The 22,538-nt window shown below is 44.7% G+C and overlaps 1 protein-coding gene across 3 annotated transcripts in view; it reads left to right on the plus strand.

Moving 5' to 3' along the window:
* Positions 1-22,538, plus strand: part of PIWIL2 (piwi like RNA-mediated gene silencing 2) — a 348,242-nt gene that overhangs the window by 318,569 nt on the left and 7,135 nt on the right. For all 3 annotated transcript variants that reach the window (XM_088443404.1, XM_088443405.1, XM_088443403.1), the window contains exons 21-22: positions 17,648-17,901; positions 18,040-18,147. In XM_088443404.1, coding sequence (XP_088299530.1) covers positions 17,648-17,901; positions 18,040-18,147 — 362 coding nt within the window. The remainder of the gene's footprint in view (positions 1-17,647; positions 17,902-18,039; positions 18,148-22,538) is intronic.

Below are 22,538 nucleotides of genomic sequence, written 5' to 3' on the forward strand. Positions count from 1 at the left end.
GAACATTTTTGGGACGTCTAGTCTACTTTGACACCTTCGCCCCCGTGGGCGCTGTGTTTAGGCGAAGGGTTGTCAGCGCAGCTCAGGAGCATCCCCTCCCTTAAAGGGACAGCTATGTCCCAGTCTTGAAGTGTCCCCCCCCTATGGATGACCAGAGAAGAGGAGATTTATGTTCTTACCTGTTAAATCCATTTCTTGGAATCCATATGGGACACCGGGCCTGATTCAGGCCCGCTCGTAAGCGTCCGCACGCTCGCTCTGTGCGATGGTCGCACAACTGCGCATGCGTATGGTTCGCAATGCGCGTGCGCAAACCAGTCATTGCGGTCGGAAATCGTGTGCTCGTAAAACACAGAGGGGCTGCTATTTTGAGTGACAGAATGTGCCGTTTGTGGGTGGTAACAGGGGAAGGTGCTTGAAAATGGGGGAGTGGTTGTGCGAACGCAGGCGTGCCCAACGGTCAAAACGGCATTTAGTGGGAGTGCATAATTAGCAAAGGAGCGTCATCGATCACGTCACTTGGTTGTCTTTTAGCCTGAACTGCTCGCAGTGATTATGGGAAGTAATTCCTACCTCAAGCGCTGCGAGCAGTTCAGATGCCTTTTGATGTTCCCGATTAATCTAATAAAAACAGGAGATGACGTGATTTGTGAACGGCAAAGGGGCGTCTTGAAAAAATAGCGAGCGCATTTAGCGGACACTCGCACAGACATAGAGGCGTCCTCACACCGCAAAGAGCGAGCCTCAATTTAAATATCCGGCCCCTTTTTGAGAGCGAGTGACCGGGTCTGAATCAGGCCCACAGGGCGCCCACCCTGACACACCTGGCTTGTGGGTGTTTTACACTGTTACAGGTTCACCTTCACCTCCACTGTGTGTTGTGTTTGTACTGAGTGTGTGCCACTCTTCCTTCTCCTTCCTCTCGCTCCTTGCCTTGGGCTTGTTAACGTAACTGGACCTCAGGTCTGGGGGGGGGTATAGGGGAGAATGAGCCTGGGCTGCTGGAAGAGAAACTTAACTATTTGGTTACCATATCCGGCTCAGCCTCCTATATCCAGTGTTGAAGCCTGTGTCCCCTATGGATTCTAAGAAAAGGATTTAACAGGTAAGAACATAAATCTTTTTTTTAAATTAACATAAATTTTAAAGGTTGTTCCTACTTTAGTGTTTGTTTTAGAAATAAAATATGCATCATGCAAGTGGTGCAAACCACAATTGGGGACATTTATGAAAATGTACACATGGACTAGGATGCTGTAACCCATAGTAACCAATGAAAGGTATACTAGAAAAATTTAACTGGTTGGAAATCTAGAATAATCTAAAAGGGCATGAAGTGCAACACTCAGGGCTCGAGTCAGACCCACTCACTATTTGCGTACGCTCGCACCCTTGGGGAAGGAAGGCAGGCGATTGCACGGAAAGGCATTAGCATGCCCACTATGTCTTGGCGCGCGATCGCTCAGTGTATGCAGACGCCTACCAGCCTGTCTTAAGACGCCCACTTGCGCACATCATCTCCAGGAAGTGTATGCAACCATCGGTACATCAGGTACCATCAGATGTGATCGCAGCGCTTGAGGCTTAGCCTACCCTACCGCAAGCACTGCGAGCAGTTCAGTGTAAAAACCAGCCAGGTGACATGTATTATAACGCTGCCTATAATTTATGCACCCTGTTTATATTGGCCAGCCCCTGTCACCACCCACAAATGGCATCTCCTGTCACTCACTCTGCTGGGATTTCTATGCGCAGCGAGCGATCGCTTCCCGATCTCTCGCTGCGAATCGCGCACGCACATTGCGATGCATGCGCACAATGCGAACATCGGCCGGCTATGAGCGAATGCATCCTAGCGAGCGGGTCTGAATCAGGCCCTCAGTTCCAAGACATTACAATATAGGACAGATTCACAAGACAGTACTTGGTACTAAGATGCAAATAAAATCTAATTGTATTATTCCAGAGGAGGCTACACCAATAAGACATTCATAAACTGCAGTTGTCAACTTAACCTCATAAGAGGGAAAAAAATTCCTTCTGGATATAGATATCCATTGTAATAAAAGGGACCATTATGGTGAGGAACGAGTTAGCGAGAAGGAATGGAAGTAATTGGTTGGAAGGGAGACAAACAAAATATAACATTTGATATCATGGACCTTGATATAAACTGCTAGAGCTAAGAGGTATATTAAACCAGTCCTGCCAATGTCATGTCAGACCTATGCCCAGGAAGTAGTGTATGCTGTGGGTGGTCACCATGGGAGTAGTAGTAGTGTATACTGCAGGTGGTCACTATGGAAGTAGTATTAGTGTATGCTATGGGTGATCACTATGGGAGTAGTAATAGTATGATCTGTGGGTGGTCAATATGGGAGTAGTAATAGGGTAGGCTGTGGGTGGTCACTATGGGAGTAGTTATAGTGTATGCTGTGGGTGGTCACTATGGGAGTAGTTATAGTGTATGCTGAGGGTGGTCACTATGGGAGTAGTAGTAGTGTATGCTGTTGGGTGGTCACTGGGAGTAGTGAAGGCTGTGGGTGTTCACTATGAGAGTAGTAATAGTGTATGCCAGGGCTTGACAAACCCGGGGGCCAGGTCGCCATGGCGACCACATTTGGCTGCCTGGCAACCAGATTTGCAGCAACCCCTGCCGCCGCTAGTGTAGTGCAGACCGCGAGCGCAGTCCTCACTACAGAGTAACAAACACACAGCCGCCAGCGGCAGCTGTGTGTTTCTTATAGCAGCTGATGAGAGTCAGACAGACACTCATTGGCTGCTGCGTCGTCCACGGAAGGAGCCGGCTGGAGCTCACTCACGAGCTCCGCCTTCCGGCTCCCCCTGCAGCGAGTGATGGGAGAGGCTCTCCCATAGTGTAGAGGGGGGCCGGGAGGAGCGGACGTCGGCAGGAGCGGGGATCAGGTAAGTTTTTTGGTGTTTTTTTTTTTGTGTGTGAGGGGCACTGCATAGGCGGGTGGTTGCTACAGGGGACACTGCATAGGTGGGGTGGCCTCTACAGGGGACACTTTGGGAGGCTGCTACTGGGGCACTGTACAGGGTGAAGCCGCTCCTAGGGGCAATGCATAGTGAGGACTACTACTGGGATCACTGCATAGGGGGGACTACTACTGGGGGCACTGTATAGGGGGGACTACTAATTATTCATATATAAACTATCAAAACTGTATGACATGTATATTTTTTATTATTTTTATGATATCACGTATATGGTGGAGAATAAAGAAGGAAGAATGGGCCTGATTCAGACCCGGACGCAAGTGGCCGTTCGCTCGTTCGGCGTGCGAGCGGGAAAATATAAATTCAAGCGCTTGCTCGTATGTTCGCTCGCAGCTAATCTTCCGCCCCATAGTCTCCCAACCCCTCCTCTAGCTAGCGAACGTTCAAAATAGCGACCGTCTGTCTCCTCTTTGGTTACAGGGAACGCTCGCACAAGTCAATTCTGGAAGTGGCCTTGTCAGTTTTCGATTGCCTGCTATTTCATTCAGCAAACATACTTGAATCGATTAATGGCAATCACTATATTAATTAGCTTAATTGGTATTCACATCTTTGCAATCATTTTTTTTTTTTCAATGTCAATAAACTTCATTATTGTTAGTGTGTGTCAATGCTTCCGCAGAACACGTACGGTTGGACCAAGGGGATGGTTGTTCAAAATTAAAAGTTTGTTTGAATGCTACTATTGTTTTGCATTTTTTTATATGCCGATTTTTCATCTTTTTTATTAATATTTAAATTAGCTTACGCATGTCACTGCATCAAGCCTATCATAACTCACATTATATTTGTGAGGGTGTAGGTCACATGACTCATACAATAACCAATACAATGCTTTCTGTTAATTTACAAAGTACATTATCCAATCAAATTTTTTCTAGGACCTTTATTAAAACTGTTTTTTGTTAAAAAAAAATCATTGCCATCACAAGAGCCGCAGCTTTTTGTCGCCGCGAACTCCTGGCCCTCACAGATGTGATGGACCGGAGAATTACGGAGCATCCGGCCCCCATCACTAACCTCCGCAAGCGGCTCGCCTATGCGGAGGTGCGGCGCCGCCTGCGTAGGATCGGATTCCGCAGAAATATCGGACAGTTAAAAAGGCAGTGGTCCGATCTCCGGCGCCGATCCCCACGCCTGTTGGACAATTTGTGGGAGCAAATAATGGAAAGTAAGTGTTTTTTTTTTTTTTATATATTTAAAATGTAAGCATACCTGCGTGTGCATGTTTCCCGTATAGCCCTGTTTCTTTATTTTGGACATACCTGCGTGTGCATGTTTTCCATATAGCCCTGTTTCTTTTTTTTGGACATACCTGCGTGAGCATGTTTTCTATATAGCCCTGTTTCTTTATTTTGGACATACCTGCGTGTGCATGTTTTCCATATAGCCCTTTTTTTTGGGTGTGCAAATTTTGTTTTAAAAATATTAAATATGTAATAATTTAAATTTTTCAACCTCATTTAGGGGCTGAGCGCAGACTTCGATGTCAACAAAGTATACAACGTCGGGCTCGTCCCCTATCCCCCACTCCCTCCCAAACATCCTCTCCCCAACCTTCCGCAAATTCCTCCTCCACCCCAGACCTGGCAGACCGTGATGCCCCTCCCTCTCATCACATTCCCATCCCTCCAAATTCAGACTCCCCTCCACCCCCCCCTATCTTTTCATCACCCACCCCTCTCTTTTCCTCAACCTCCTCCCAAATCACCCCTCCTCCATCCGACCAGCACTGGCCCACCTCTGAGGAGGACGATTTCGGGGCTCCTGGCCCAGTCAGCATAATGACCGGTATGTTTCCCTTTTAAACTATGGTTGCTTTAGAAATTTTTGGTATTTGGTTGATGTTGTCCTTTTGCCTGTGCTGTTCAAAATTGTCAAGTTTTTCTAATGTTTTGGATATATATCTTTGTGAAACCATGTCTAGGATGTTTTCCCCTTACACATATGACACTTGTCCAAACACTCATACATGTGTCTTTCTTGTTTACGATACCACCAAATGTAGTATTTTTGCGTAGTTGTCCCTATTTTTTTGTGTTTTTTTTTTTTCTTTTGTTTTTGTATAGTCTGATTTTTAAGTTGTTTGGTAACATATAAATTAAGGTGTCATTTTAGTAATCCACACATTTTTTTAACCCACAGAGGACCAGAGGCGGATGCAAGAAATGTTTGCTGGCTTGCAGAGGTTGAGGGGCCATGTAGTAGGCATGCTAGTGGTCTTGGATCATATGTTGGCGCTCCTGTGCCACTAATTTTTTGTTTTTCCCCCCAAAAAATGTTTTAAAAAATTAAATATATTTTGATTTATTAAAGTCTCATTCCTTGTCTGGAAATATTAGATTGTTGAACCTTACATAAGTCGACTATTGTAGCATGAGTTTTTAAGTAATGTAAATTAGATTGTAGAAAGCTCAAGTAAGTATGTAAGCTGGCACATTAAACACCTAACAATAACAATAGGTTTGTAGAATTAACTGCAAATGTTTTTTTTTATTTTTTGTGGGTAATGTAAAAATTAAATAAAACCTGCTTAGGGCTAGATTAGAAAACATACTGATTCACCATAATACCTTTGGTGTTTGTTTTTAGCCACAAAGCAGGGTAAAATACTTTACAATTTAACACATTACAGGATTAGCCATTAAGCAAGTTTGCCTTTTTTGGACCAGGTTACACTTGCTTGTAATTTAACAAGGAAATGTTTGTTTAACGTTAAAAATAAATTTAATGCACACAAATAATAAACACAAAGTGAATTGGCACAATCATTTCACACAGTTGAAAACACACACAAAAATCCAACCAACACCAAAAAGAACAAAATAACAACAATCAAGAACTGTTTGAAGAAGTAGCATGCCAACATGAATCCACAAATGAGGCGAAGAAATCATTGTTCCCGAAGTTATATCCAATTTGTCCACATGAAGTCAATTTTTTGGATCAGGTAGTAGGCATCGGTTTTTAGGTTCATTTTATGGAATAAAAGACAAAAAAATATAAAACACAAATTAAAATTGGCCATTAAAATCTTACATGTCTACATTGTGTCAATTAACTGAATTTTTGAAAATAATTACCTAAAAAATCGGGCCACAATGTCATCGCGTATGGCCCCCCCACATACTGACCTCCGACCAACCTCGGGGGGGCCATCCTCAGGCAAGGCATCCTCTGGCTGCATTGGGACACCACTCCTTATGGCGATGTTGTGAAATATGCCGCACAGGACCACAATTTTCGAAACCATAGCCGGTAAATACATGAGCTCGCCACCAGAGCGGTGGAGGCATCTGAATCGGCCTTTTAAAAGGCCGATACAGCGCTCCACCACCTGCCTGGTGGCTGTAAGTGCGGAATTATACTCACTTTGTGGCCCTGGTGTGGGAACCAAATAAGGAGTGAGCAGCCAGGGCGTGCAAGGGTAACCACTGTCTCCTGTGAAAAAACGAAAACAAACATCAGGACCATTGTGTAACAAGCTTTGCATTGGTTGCAAGAGAAGGTGTCAACTTACCAAGAAGCCACGCATCACCAGCTTGTAGGTTGTTTAATTTGTGCCAAATCCCTGATTGCCGGATGACGAAGGAATCATGTGCACTGCCGGGGAATTTGGCATTCAGGGACAGGATCTGGAGGGAGGCATTACATACCACCATTACATTCAGTGAATTAAAGTGCTTGCGGTTCCTAAAAATAGCCTCCAGCCTTGCTGGAGGCTGAAGTGATATGTGAGTGCCATCCACAACCCCTATGATGTGTGGGAAGCCAGCTATTTGGTAAAAATTGGCCTTCGCCACATTAAGGGTACCCATATCCCATATCCAATGGCATTTTAATAAAATGATGGAGGTGTTTGAAAAGGGCCTCCATCACTGCCCTCAGGATCCTTGAAAAGGAGGATTGGGATATTCCCGCAACTATTCCCACAGTGGTTTGAAAGGATCCTGAGGCACAAAAATGTAACACCGACATTAATTGAGTAAGTGGTGGTATTGCTGTAGGATTGTCAATTTGCTGTTCAAGATCACTCTCTATTAATGAGAGAGTGTCTATGATGATTTGGGGCGGCAGACGGTATCGCCTTAATACCTCATCATCTGGCATTTCAAAAAGGGTGACACGTGTTCTATATATCTGGGGCCTTGCACGCCTACGAGGCCTACGCGTAGTTGAGGTTGGTCGGGTTCTGGAACCATAGCCAATATAATACAACCAACATCAACCTGAAATGGTAAGCCAGGTAGTTATTGTTTTAGACAAATGTGTTAAGAAAAATATACTTATCTTTTCTAAGAAATCCAAAGATGCTTACAGGCCTGGGCCGTGTCATGTGCAGAACAACCAACATTTCCAAAGTAGAAAATATGTTTTAGATTAATTTTATAAAATAGGACTGTAAACAAATAGAGAAGGGAGCACACATTAGTGAAGAAACTAGTACGCTACATTTAGTGGTAAGAGATGATTTTACAAGAAAAAATTCAAAAAACATTACTGCGCAAAATAGTACGCTACTTTTACAGTTAAATCAAGACACATTGGTTCGCAAAATAGTATGCTACTTTTACAGTTAAATCAAGACACATTCCTGCGCAAAATAGTACACTACTTTTACAGTTAAATCAAGACACATTGGTTCGCAAAATAGTACGCTACTTTTACAGTTAAATCAAGACACATTAGTACGCAAAATAGTACGCTACTTTTAGTGGTAAGACATGATTGTTCCCAGAAAAAAAACAACATTACTTTGCCAAACATATGCTAAGAACAACACATCTAATTTGTAAAATCATGAAAACAAAAACACTTACCAAAAACACAAATATCCCAAAGTTCAAAAACTTCACTGGGGCAATGCCAAAATAACTGTAAACCCCAAAAAAAAATATTAAAAACATTCGTAAACTATTTACTATGATTTTTTTACGGTGATTTTTAAAAATACTTACTCACCAAATCACAAAAAAATAGCCAAACAATCCTAAAAATAACCAACGGAAAAGAAAGAAGCTAGAAAAAAAACGCTGCGAAAATGTCCTCCTTCTACTCACTAAACCTCAAAACCACTCCAACGCCAAACCTCCAACAAACAACATTCCATCGACTCCAGTCACACCAAGCCATAAATAGTCTTTATTTTCCCGCTCAAATTAAGGACGGACAATAGGCGCGCACAGTCAATGATGCGGCCGAATAATGCTGACGCATGTATAAAAACGTCACTGAAAACCCAAATCGGTCTGCTGTAGTGAGACCTGAAAGTCCAAAATGACTACAGAGCAGCAAAGCACTGGCCAAGAGGCGCCAGGTAAGTATTTCTCTTTTTTGGGCAAAAGGATTATGTTTAACAATAATTTTGGGAACATTTTACATTATAAATTTTAATCCCATTTTAAAAAAAGGTGTTCAGGATGCCATGGAAGAGGCTGCTGGGCCAAGTAGGCCAACTAAACAAAAAAAAAGGCAGCCACAATTCACAAGAAAGGAGATGGAGGTTTTGGTGCAAATGTGCAATGACAACCTGCCACAGGCAGCAAGGAATATGGGTGCAAGCCAGAAATGGAAAATGTGGGATGACATAGCCAGTGGTGTCAATAGGATGGGTGAGTTTGAACGTTCAACCCGGGAGGTCAAACGCCGGTATGTAAAAACTACATTTTAGTAAAAAGTGTTTACAAGTCCAAATACTGCAGGAATAATGCCAACTTTTTACCCCACAGATGGAGCGACTTCAAATATCGTCTTAAGCAAAAAATGGCTGATAGGGCTAGGCATGCAGGGGGGACAGGTGGGGGTCCCACCCCTGTGTCACTGGAGCTCACAGATTTGGAGGAGATGGCCCAGGGGTGTGTGCAGGATGAGGAGGTGTTTGGCGTGTCGAACATGGATACTGACATGCCAGACTTTGCGGCTCCTCATGTTGACCCAGGTAAATGTAATGTTAACAACTCAGAAATGTGTTTGGGACAATATCTAGATTATAATGTTACTCTTTTTTCTCACAGAGACACAGGCGGATGAGTCTGCTCCAGAGGGGAGCTTTGGCCGCAGAATTTCTGCAGGGGAGGAAGCAGTAGATCCGGCTGGGGACCCTGTGGCAGACAGTCCAGGGCATTCCCCAGGCAGTGGGCCTCCTCACTGATCTCAATATTAAAACGGATCAGCAGACCGAGATTCTGCTGAGGATGGACGCCAATCTGCTACGGGTGGCGGACGCCCTGGAGCAAAGTGCTGCGGCCAACGTGACCATTGCTAAGGCCCTGGCGGAAAATACTGGGGCCAACGTGCGAATAGCAAATGCCCTGGAGCAGCTCGTTCGCCAGCACATGTTGGAGCCGGCCTCCCTTCCTGCCGGAACATGAGGACCCTCCACCTCTGGCACAACAACAGCCTTCCCTCCAAATGTGCTTAGCCCTATGCCTAGTCCAGAGGCCACAAGATCTGCTTCTGGCCAGGCCAGCAGAAGGACATCCCGGACCCGTTTACCCCGGCCAAACGGGCCAAAAGGCGATGACAGCACTGGCTAATTTTCCCACAATCCTTCTCTGTGTTTGCCCCATATTCCTTAATGCCCAAAACCTCCTTCTCCTTTCTTGTGAATTTTTTATTAATTGTGTTTGTTTGTGGATTTCAAATGCCACTTATTTTGTTTGTGTGTTTCTAAAATCATTTGTTATTTGTTTTTACGTTATCAAGTTTTTATTATTTCCCAAAAATGTATTAAAAAAAAAAGAACAAAAAATAAAATCATGTTGAAAATCTGCACAATTCTATTGTTAATTTATTCCAAAACTGCTTAAAAGGTAATCCCACAAACAAAATGACAAACAATACAACGGAAATGTAAACATTATTTTTGAAAAAAAAACCAAGGGTTAAAAACAATTTATGAGTTTTAATTAACACTTAGCAAAAAACCAAAGGACGATTGTTTTCTTGGCCCCTAAAAAATGAAGAAAAACAACAAACATGCGTACAATATTGTTGCCCTAAAAAAAGAAGAAAACAAATTTGGCAAAAATACGCAAATTGAAAATAAATTTGTAAACTAATTGTTTGTCTAACCCAGATATTTGCAGCTGAGTAGTTCACCTGCGTACGGTTTTTTGCTACTAAAAAAAGCCTATTTGCTAAACAGCTTACAAGCATTTTTGCAATTCAAAACTGATTGTTTTTGAGGCCTCAATTGATAAATCGGGAAACCATCGATGAGCCACGGGAAGAACGAAGAGACCATCGTCATTGCGGTAGAGAATACCAGACCACAAGCTGAGCGAGCACTTTTAATGGAAAGTGGATCAGACAGTGACGTAACACTTTTTCCGTTCACATTGGCCATGCGCATCAGATAATTTATGTACGCCCAAAAAACGCCTCGACACGCCTGCGTTTTCCCATCTCCTCCTCCGTCACTGCCCCAAAACGGACAGTTCTGTCAATCACATTTGACATGTCACTTCCTGTTCGCTATTCGACGAACGACTGAAAAAATGATCGTAATCAGCCATACGCAGATGCGCACTGTTACACCGATGCATGCGTGGTTTAACAACATCGGATGACTACGAGCGTACGGCCGCTTACGAGCGGCTCTGAATGAGGGCCAATATTCTGGACTTCCATCACGGACACTTATTTCCTCTAAAGGAACGTAATTATTTTTGTCTATTCACCAGCGCTTTTTTCATTGAGTCACATTATTTTTGTTCTATTACTGATTAAAGGGGCACTACATAGGGGAACCACTACTGGGGACACTGCATAGGGGGTGGCCGCTACTGGGGGCACTGTATGGGGGGGTGGCTGCTACTGGGGCACAGAATAAGGGGGGGGTGCTACTGGGGCACTGTATATGGGGCGCTACTAGGGGCAATGCATAGTGGGGACTACTGAGGGCACTGTATAAGGGGGACTACTACTGGGGGCAATGCATAGGGGGGACTACTAGGGGCAATGAATAAGGGGGACCACTTCTGGGGGCACTGTATATGGGACACTACTGTGGGCACTGCATAGCGGACCACTACTGGGGGCACTGCATAGGTGTGCCCAAAGCATATTCTTGCACCTGGGCCCACCACTCTCTAGTTCGCCCACTGCCGGTGGTGACTTTGCTTACCCTGGGTTTTTTGGCTGTGGAGCGGTGGGTTGGTTGCCTGGAGTGGGGGGTTAGCTACTCAGTAATGTGGATGTGGGAGGTTGGTTTACCAGGGGTACCCCACTAGTGGTGTGGCCATGGGGGTTGGTTGCTCGGGGCATTTGTGCTCAGTAATGCTGCCCCGGGGGAAGGGAGGGTCTGGCTCCTACACTTTCATCCTGGCTCCTAGATTTTGGAAACATTTGTCAAACCCTGGACTGTATGCAGTGGGTGGTCACTATGAGAGTAATAATAGTGAATGCTGTGGGCGGTCATTATGGGAGTAATAGTAGTGTATGCTGTGGGTGGTCACTATTGGAGTAGTAATAGCATAGGCTGTGGGTGGTCACTATGGGAGTAATAGTAGTGTATGCTGTGGGTGGTCACTATGGAAGTAGTAATAGCATAGGCTGTGGGTGGTCACTATGGGAGTAATAGTAGTGTATTCTGTGGGTGGTCACTATGGGAGTTTTAGTAGTGTATGCTGTGGGTGGTCTCTATGGGAGTAATAGTATATGCTGTGGGAGAAGTGATAGTAGTGTAGGCAGTGATTGGTCACTATGGGAGTAGTAATAGTGTGAGCTGAGGGTGGTCACTATGGGAGTAGTAATAGTGGGAAGAGGGTAAAAGCCGGAAATATAGTAAATGCATTGAAAAAGCCGTAAACAATATAAAGTGTATTGAAAAAGCTGGAAATCATATTGAATGCATTGAAAAAGCCGGAAATCATGTAAAGCGTATTGAAAAAGCCAGAAGTCCACAGTAAATGTATTGAAAAAGCCGGAAATCCATAGTAAATGTATTAGAAAAGCCGGAAATCATAGTAAAAGTATCAGAAAAGCTGGAAATTCATAGTAAAAATATTAGAAAAGCCAGAATCCATAGTAAATGTATTAGAAAAGCCGGCAATCCATAGTAAATGTATTCGAAAAGTTGTAAATCCATAGTAAATGTATTAGAAAAGCCGGAAATCATAGTAAAAGTATCAAAAAAGCTGGAAATTCATAGTAAAAGTATTAGAAAAGCCGGAAATCATTATAAATGTATTAGAAAAGCCGGAAATTCCTAGTAAATGGATTGAAAAAGCTAGAAATCATATTAGGTTACATTTACGCATGTGCAAACTTTTTGCACCCTTTGCTCGAATATGTCACTTTTCGCCGCTATTGCATATGTGGGTTTTCGGGCATTCCTATTACAAAAGACTCAATGCGGCATTTGCCATAAAAATTAAGTGCCTGAAAATTGAGAAATGTGCCTGTACCCCCCCAAAAAGGTAAACTAACATTGGGTAATAGTTTAGTTTTTAAATATTGTTAAATGGTTATTTATTAATTTTTCTTTAACAGTGGAAAAATGAAGGAAAGCAAGTTTATTTCCAAACTCCAGAAAACACGAAAATGTTGTTCAGGCAAGTTGGTTAAACCCGTTTGATTTGATTTGTCTGTACAACAGCTTTTCTCCGTTTTCCCGTGTTTGAGAGCAAATGGCTGATTTTCATTTGCTCCTATGCATTACCGGATTTTCATTCCAACCAACCAACTAGTTGGATGGTTGGTGGAAAGTTGGTCTGTTGTATGGCCAGCGTTAGTGTACTCGTCCTTACTTGCACACCCTCTCTCTCCATCATTCCTCCTCTGTAAACTGCAAGGAGTCATAAGCACAAGATGCAAACTAATCTACATCCAGTTAGAGGATTTTTTTTTGTACATTTAACAATGCATATTATACGCAAACAAAAAATGTTTATGTCCAAGTCTACTTCTGGCTAATTGTGAACTGAGACAGAGTTCTTTCAATAAGCGTCTTGAAAGCAGCCGCACAAATTGTTGTTTGCTTTGTTATTTGTTAAGTGTGTTCAACCGTACCAGCCACCAGGCATAAGTCACCATAACTGAGGTTGGCAGAAAGCTAAAGTCCTCTCATTCCACTTTAGATCTTGCTTTACTACTCATGGATGATTGATCTTCAAGAGCCTTTTGTCAAAAGTAGTTATATCTTTCCTTTTAGTGCACATTCTTCCACAAGCAGCCAAGTAGATCATTATCGCCCCATACTGGCTTTTTGATGAATGTTGCCCATCTTCAGGGCATTAATCTGTGCCGATTGCATCATTCACTAGGATTTCTTTATCTGTATTGGTGTTCTAACGTTGCAGAACACCTGTTATTCTCTGGTTGGGCCAAGTTCTAATATTCTGTTGGTATTTGCATTCACTGTCTTGTTCTAGTTTATTGCACTCTAACAATAATATTGTCCTGTCTAATGAGAGCATGCTCCTATTTGGGCCTTTTATTGCCCTACTTTTGCACCCATTCTTTAAGATCATTTTAAGTGTCTTCCCTGGAAGATTTTTTTCCTTTTACCCATGTTTGCGGGACAGGCTATAATATGTCCCCGCATGATGCACTGACCGGTGGGACTAGTGGAGGTTAGGTCCAATTCTTGTAGGCCCATTCTGTTAGTGCACTTAGCAGCACCCTTATGTTTTTTATGGACATAGATTGCATTGCACTCTATCATTGGTTGGGTCCTTTTTATGGCTGTTTTGGCTGTCTGTTTTCCAGTAGTTTCTCCACTTCTGCAGTTCTGCTAAACCAAATTGGTTTCTATTTTTGGACGGAGGAAGCTTGTTTGTCCTACTGTCACATGTTGCACTGACAGCATGTGCCAGCTAGAATGGAATTTAACAATAAAAATAAAATTCCATATTTGGTTGGTTGTTGTAGGGTAAATCTTCTATAAGCTACCAACATTGTGACAGTGGAGAAACGTTTACCTTTTAACCAATGGTGCCAAACTGCAATTTGAAAATTTTAAAGGTAATATACTGTAGATTGTGTATTTGTACATCTCCACGTCTACCAACTTCAGCTGTCCTCGATATGTATATTAAGCGCATCAATTGGACGAGAATTTTTTTTGTATGTTTCCTGAAACCCGAAGTAATGGTTTATTTTGTACCGCAAACAGAAATTGATAATACACAGGGACAAGAGGTAATGTTGAGAAAAGACAATATGCAGGTAGCAGTCCAGATAGAGCCAAACCCTGTAGAGGGTAAAGCTCCACACAGGAGAAACTCACAGATTCCATACAACAGTGATAGCAGATTAGTCCACACAGGAGAAATTATCACTGATTCCACACAACAGTGATAGCGGGTTACTTCTGCAAAGGAGTTTCCAGTAAATATGTCCACACAGGACTGATGATGCGTTCCACTAAGCACCTTGGCAGAGTCTCATCCCTTAGCCAAAGTCAGTGACTAACATGAGGAGCTTCCCTTGGCGACCTCTTTTTTAAAACCTCCCAATTTCCCACAGTGCTCATGACTACCCAGGAGAGTTGCACAGTTTCCTGATTGGTGAGAGTCCCTTAACCTGTCCCTACTTCCTACCTCCCCCAGATATCATTTTCCTGATGACCACATGCTGGCTTGGCTCTGTATTGACTGTTAAAGTGATTGGTTTAAGTCCTGAGTGTCCCCTGTGGAGGTGAAATTAACCCATGAGGTGCTTTTTCTGTGAGATGTTCCATTTCTCTACTGGTTAATTCCTGTGTGGCTAGATTATTACAGATTATAATATACCGGCTAATGCAAAAGTTCAAGTCTTGTGAATGAACACATTTACACCAGCAGACAGGTAGGAAAACATAAGGGCTAAAAAGTTAATTAATCGCTGCAGAGAATGGAACACTACAAATAATTTTTTACTACACATCTAATTTCCTCACATTTCCCTACTCAAAAGTTGATTGCTGTTTATGCAATGAGCATCGGAGCCCTTGTGCAGTGCTGCAGGAAATACCACTGATTTTACATGGGAGTGCCATCAGGTTGGCAGGCCTAGGTCTTTGTTTGGCATAGTTTAATCCACCGATATAAGGCAGTATTAGTAGATCCATGCAATAGGCAAGCACTTGGGGGGTTACCCTGAAACCCCCATGCCCAGACAATAACAGTAGTATATAATACGATTTTACTAGAGCTACAGCCACAGCATGCAGTATAAGGAACAAAATGTAGCCCAGTGGCAGATTTAGAGCTTTTCCTACCAAGGGCCATATTCAATTAGGAGCGAAAAGTCAGTTGCCGGACTTTTCGCCGTCATCGCAGGTTTTCTGAGCGGAAGAGTATTGTGCTTGTCCTCGTGTATCCCCGTATCCAATTCCAAATCGACGAAAATGGGACCCAGCGAAAATGAAATGAGCGAAAAGTGCTGTAATTTTTAGGGAAATCGGGCTGACACCCCCCAAAAGATGCTGTGACATGGGGGTTCACTATGGGTACCCCTGAATAGCTTTGCTGCGGGTGTCCTGGGTAATGTTTAAAAAAAGATTGACACAGTTTACCTTTGGGGGACAGTCCAAGGGGTGCTGGGTGGTTTTTAGAAGTTTGGACCCCAAAACCCCAATTCTGCACTTTTATTCAACACCTATTCATAAGTGATACTTTATCGCTGGGTTGAACCACTGACTTTCTGCATCGGTGAAAAGTCAGAAGAATTGAATACAGGGATAAGTTCAGGTTGGAGAAATGACATAATCGGCGAAAAAGTATCGCCGATAACGGCTTTTCACCGACAATTGAATATGGCCCCAAGTCTGCTCTCTGTGTGGATCTGAGCACTCAGTTAGCGCACTGGACCAGATAGCAGCTGCTAGCAATAAGAAACAGGTGTGTGCTTAACAAGCACAGCTCTGTCACAATAATTACTGGACACATTATGTATTTTTATTATGGGATGTTTACTTTTTTTTGAGCCCTGCGTTATTTATTTGAAATAAATATGTTTGGAACAGAAAGTTTATGTTTCTATGTTCACCCTCTCCCCTAGAGCCTACACTATAAAATGTCTATAGTGTTCATTATTAATACTGTATTACATACACTATCTAGTGTATAGGGAGACCAATGTGTACATATATGTCCAGGGAGGCTGCTCGCTTTGTGACGCAGTGGTACGCAGAGTGGATAAGTTGTATTGTGGAATGGTGCCTATATCTGGGAAAAAAAATATATGTAGAATGAGCGATATTTTACAAAGTGTGTACCCAGCATTAGGGATTAATGGTCTCTTGGTTAAAAAAAAAAAAATCAAAAATAGTGGGAGGGGAGGGGGGAGGGCACAAGATGAAATGGTGAAACTTATCCCTGTACCTGTCACTCCATAAGGCCTTGACCTTCCAATTGAAAGACCTAGATTGATTTGTTGAAGGGTAAAAGAAAATGGAACTAGTTATGGTAAGCTGTATATTGCCGTGTGTTACCAGAGGAAACTATTGTTTGGGTAGAAAGTGAAATAGAAAATAATCCAAAGGTGATGCAGAGCCAACCATGAAAGTGAATTTGTTCATAAAGGTGTAAACCACCTACAGTAAAGTAGTTGGTAGGGATCTCCACACTGTAAAATACACTCAGATATCCTAGTAGTAGCAACATCAGATACCCCTAATAGGAGTAAAATAAGCAGAACCCAGCCGACAAGTACTGTATGACGTGAGCTTGAAAATAGTTATCCAAGTTCTCACCCCCCCCCCCATTACAGTACAGTAGAACTCAAATTATCGTTAGTAATTGACTTTGTTGCAAATGTAATATTGTACTATGCAGGGGTGTAACTAGACCTGGGGGGCCCCATAGCTAGATTTTCCTGGGGCCCCCTGCACTTCCTCCTAGCAACTTACCTCTGCTCCGTGGTCGCGTCCTCCTTCAGCAGTGTGCTGCGCAGGGCAGGCACATGACCTCTCCCGGTCGGCTCCATCTCTCCTCACTGACTGATGCTGGGAGGAGCCGTGCTAAGCCTGTTGGGACATTCCCCTATCACGGCCACGCCTCCACCCAGTATCAGTCGGTGAGGAAAGACGGAGGCGGAGCCGACCGGGAGGACATATGTGCCTACTCTGCGCAGCACTTTGGCATTGCTGCTGAAAGAGGACGCGACCGCGGCTGGCTTGGCACCGTAGGTGCAGGGGGAGGGCCGGGTCCCGAAGGCAACCTGGGCCCCATAGCAGCCGCACTCTAAGCACTTACGGTAGTTGTATTATGCAAAACAATGAACCTAGAAGCTAACAAGTTTTTTTTAACTATTCAACCAAAAGACATAATAATAAAAGTAAAATGTATGCTGATTATTTTATTATCCATTACAGATTTGCAGAATAGGCAGATGCTAGATCCCATTGTCTGGATGGACATTTGTTAGTGGAACTCTGTTATTTTATTATTATTTCAATTGATATTTTAAAAGGATATTTATTTTCAGTCTGCTGTATGTGTTTGAAGCACATTGCCCTATACTTTACTAATATAATCTTAATATTTAAATTTGTGAATGTGTATCTCTTGGCCGATAACTGTATCTGTTAATTACATTAATGCTTTTTATTGTGATATAATAATTGAGACCTTTTAATCCTAGAGTGTTGTCTTCCCTCATCAAGCACACTGGTGTTATGCTTTGTTTCTGTATACAGGTGAATCACGTCCTGCCTGAGAAGATTGTGGTGTACCGGGATGGGGTGTCAGACGGACAACTGAGTGCAGTGGTGGATTACGAGATCCCACAACTGCAGACCTGTTTCAGTACATTTGAGAATTACTCACCCCGCATGGTGGTGATCGTGGTGCAGAAGAGAATCAGCACTAATATGTACTGCGCTAGTGCTGGAGAGTTTGTTACTCCTACCCCAGGGACTATCCTGGACCACACCGTCACCAGCCGTGAATGGTGAGCCTCTCAATATAATAGCGTAACACAAGATATGATCTGTACAATTAGTGTACATGGCCAGCGCTGCTTCCTTCTGTACTGACGCTCACACTATTCTGTATAACATCAGTTTACCCCACCTTTCCTGTTCTGTAGGGTGGATTTCTACCTGCTCTCTCACCATGCAAGGCAAGGTTGTGGCATTCCCACACACTACATATGTGTGATGAACACCGCTAACCTCAGTCCTGACCATTTACAGAGGTAAGAAACCCTATAAAGAGACCATCATTATACTTCCTCTACAGTTTAAATATCATAGATTACATCACATTAGGTTAATCTGGTGATCAATCATACAACTGTATGCAGTGCACCCGGAAAGTATTCACAGCGCTTCACTTTTTCCACATTTTGTTATGTTACAGCCTTATTCCAAAATGGAATAAATTAATTTTTGTCCTCAAAATTCTACAAACAATACCCCATAATGACAATGTGTAAAAAGTTTTTCTGAGATTTTTGCTAATTTAATTTAAAAAAAAACCCTAAAAAATCACATGTACATAAGTATTCACAGCCTTTGCTCAATACTTTGTTGATGCAAATTTGGCAGCAATTACAGCCTCAAGTCTTTTTGATTATGATGCCACAAGCTTGGCGCACCTATCTTTGCGCAGTTTCGCCCATTCCTCTTTGCAGCACCTCTCAAGCTCCATCAGGTTGGATGGGAAGCGTCGGTGCAGAGCCAACTTCAGATCTCTCCAGAGATGTTCAATTGGATTCAAGTCTGGGCTCTGGCTGGGCTACTCAAAGACATTCACAGAGTTGTCCTGAAGCCACTCCTCTGATATCTTGGCTGTGTGCTTAGGGTCGTCGTCCTGCTGAAAGATGAACCGTTGCCCCAGTCTGAGGTCAAGAGCGCTCTGGAGCAGGTTTTCATCCAGGATGTCTCTGTACATTGCTGCATTCATCTTTCCCTCTATCCTGACTAGTCTCCCAGTTCCTGCCGCTGAAAAACATCCCCACAGCATGATGCTGCCACCACCATGCTTCACTGTAGGGATGGTATTGGCCTGGTGATGAGTGGTGCCTGGTTTCCTCCAAACATAATGCCTGGCATTCAAGCCAAAGAGTTCAATCTTTGTCTCATCAGACCTGAGAATTTTGTTTCTCATGGTCTGAGAGTCCTTCAGGTGCATTTTGGCAAACTCCAGGCGGGTTGCCATGTGCTTTTTTGTCCTAAAAATTCTACACACTTCTCCCCATAATGACAATGTAAAAAGTTTTCTCTAGTTTAGGGTCCATAGGGTATCCACAGGATACCTTGAGGTATAGGCGATGTGGCAGCAGCATCGGGAACCACGGAGTTAAAACTTTCACTGGGGTCCCTCCTCTATACCCTGCCCCCCAGCCAAGGCCACCAGTTTTTATCGGTGCCCGGCTGGGAGTCGGAGCACATGTAGCAGAGTGGGGCTGTTACAACCCCTGAAGATCTTTCAAGGCAGCTGTGGCTGCACATCTAGAGCAGTACAGCATAGACAGTCTGTACAGACGACCATGCTGGCACTCCTTCACCTCTCCGGTACCAGAACGCCGGTACCGATCCAGGGATGCTGGTGGGGGTCTGGGGTCACGGCTAGCGGTGACCCCGGACTACCCTTGACTGTGGCCAGATCTAAGGGGTCAAGGTAAACGGCGGGTCCCACGGAGGGGACCCGCCGGAGAACACAGTCTTCAGTCCCCAGGCAGGGGGCTCCCTAGGGACTGGCTTGGGAGTGGAGCCAGGTATTAACCTGCGCTTCCACAAGCCCCAGGGACAGCGGGCCGCGACTGAGCGGTAAACGTCCGGCGTCCCTGGGGTTAAATGCATGCCAGGTGAGTGCGCCTTCCCTGTTTACAGCCGGCGCCTCCCCCGCTGCACAGTGCCTCTCCGCAGCGGTATGGCAGGCTGTGTTCAGCGTTCCTCCTCCGGGGCCTGCCTCCTCTCTGCTCCTCGGCGGCCATTTTATTACTAATGTGCAAGCGCTGCTGGACGCTGAAGCTGGTGGCTGTGTGGTCCGGCTCCCCCTGCATATCTCTCCTTCAAGCGACGATAAGGTCAGTGTATGCTACGCTGTTTCCTACCAGGCTCTGTGTCTGTGCAGTTGATTTCAGTGCTGGTAGTGCAGGAAGTTATTTCTGCATTGTATGTGACTTAATGCTAGCGCTGTCTGCCTGTACTTTCACTTCTGACTGTCAGCCATTTTTCTATCCCTGTTTTCCCTCTGCTAAAGCCCTTGCGGTGCAGTGCTGCAGGGTAGTCATGCCTCACCTTAAAAGTATTTATTTGTGAGGGGAGTCACATACACTCCGTTACACTCATCATCTGAGAGTGAACGTGATTTTCCCCTACTGCTAAAGGGTACCACATGTAATGTACTAATAGCGGAGGGTGATGTAACACTGGGAGTTTATGCAAGGCATGTTTTCTAATCACGCCCAGTTACTGTGTATGCGCCTGTGCAGGAACACCCTGGCCTTGTTGAGCTTGGGTCAGCTGGCCACACCCCCTGTGTTGCCCCCACAGGGGTTATCACGGCAGTCGGTTGGGTCCTCACCCATATAGGGGTTCCCCAGGAAGCTAAGTGGTACCCCAGTGTCTACCGCTCGCCCACCCAGGTCTCGCAGGAGACTGCGTGTGTTGGTTCACTGTCCAATTCGGTACAGCACCTAACAGACGTGTTACAGAGGGAGTCATCATTGCGGCTTGCTAAGCGGTCTGTAGTGTCTCAGAATGTTTGCATGTTGATGATGTCATAACATCTGATGACGGTGGGCTTTTTGACCTTTCAGACCAGAAGTCTAAGTCAACATATATCAAGTCTAAGTCAACATATATATATACCAGGCCTTATACGGGCAGTCCGTGCGGTCTTGGTTATTAAAGATGACGACCCCCCCGTGGCCAAAACTAAATATGCCGCCTAACCTCTGTAGGCGGCATATTTAACCACTGTATTTCCGCTATCTGGTCAGTTGGCTAACCCCTTGGCGTATAATAATTATTTTTTCCAAGTGGGAAACTCCTCCGCAGGTGGATTCTCATGTCACACGCCTAGTGAGGAGTGCTACGTTACCCATGTCCTCCTTAAAGCATGCCACGGATCGTTAGGTTGCAATGTGCCTAAAATTCCAGTTCTTCCCTTGCTGGAGGAGCGTCCAGACCAGCTATGGCCGTGTGCTAAGTGACCACCGCCATGGAGCGCTGGGCTGCTAGCTTGCAATTGTCTCTGGACTCTAACTCGTCACCTGAACAGGCGGAGTTGGTGGGCAATACCAGGGACTCAGCCACGTATATTACTGAGGCGGCCTTGGACATAGGTCTCCTCGTTTCCATAATCTCCTCGGCAGCCGTGGCAGCTCGCCGCACCCTAGGGTTGCGCACTTGGAAAGCGGATGCAGAGTCCGAAATGGGTTTGGAATGCTTGCCCTATAGTGGACAGGTCCTTTTTGTCTCTGATTTGGACAACATTGTGGCTACTCTGGCATCAGCTAAGTCTGCGTGTCTGCCATCGGCTACGGCCCCATCAGGGTCTGGTGCTTCGTCCTTTTGGCCCTATAGGGCCCATGGTAAGTCCAGTGCAGTCCTTTCCTCGGCAGTCAACAACCAGGAAATCTGCCAAGCCAAACAAGCAGGCTTAGAGTACAAGACGTCCAACTCCCAGGTCGGACGATAAGCCTTCGGCCTGAGGCCTCCCCTTGGACCCCAAAGTGGAAGGCCGGCTTCTTCAGTTTGCAAAGTGCTGGTATCTGACTACCGTGGACACTTGGGTCAGAGAGGTGGTCTCTCTGGGGTACGCCCTCTCCTTACGGCGATGGCCTCCCAGACGGTTTTTCACTACAGGCCTTCCATCAGTCAAGGCCATGGAACTCCAGAAAAGCTGCACTCTATGCTCCAAGCTGAAGTTATAGTGCCTGTTCCGTTAGCCCAACAGGGAACAGGATATGACTCGAATGTCTTTCTGGTACACAGTCCCAATGGGTTTTACCGGCCCAACCTCAGGTCCCTAAACAAGTCTTTCATAGTTCTTCGGTTCAGGATACGGACCCTCCGTTCCATTATACTGGCAATGGAACCTTGGGATTCATCGTGTCTCTGGACATTTATGAAGCCTACCTGCATATACCTATTATCTTGGCGCAACAGCAATTCCTCAGGTTTGCGATGCTAAGCCGCCATTTCCAGTTTCAGGAAAAACCCTTTGGTCTGGCCACTGCGCCTCGTGTATTTATCAAAGTCATGGCGGTCATGGCACCCCACCTACGGATGCAGGGGGTCCGCCTGTTGTCCTATCTGGACGACCTCCTGTTGTTAGCAGGGTCTCCAGAAGTCCTTCAGCGCCATCTGCAACTAACAATATCTGTGCTGCACAATCATGGCTAGCTGATAAGCTGAGAGAAGTCCTCCCTGGTTCCCTCACTGAGGATGCTCCATGTCGGAGCCCTGTTGGTCTCCCAACACCAGTGGATGTTTGTGAAAGAGGACAATGGATCTCATTCAGAGTCGGTCGTACGCCTAACGACCGAGAAACTGAAAAAGGAAGCAATCGCACGGCCGGTCGGTCGCAACCAAAGTGACGCCCATACGTGAACAATGCTGCACCTCCTCTAGC

Source organism: Taudactylus pleione, unplaced genomic scaffold (assembly GCF_031769625.1).
Source record: "Taudactylus pleione unplaced genomic scaffold, aTauple2 ptg000329l, whole genome shotgun sequence".
Lineage (NCBI taxonomy): Eukaryota > Metazoa > Chordata > Amphibia > Anura > Myobatrachidae > Taudactylus > Taudactylus pleione.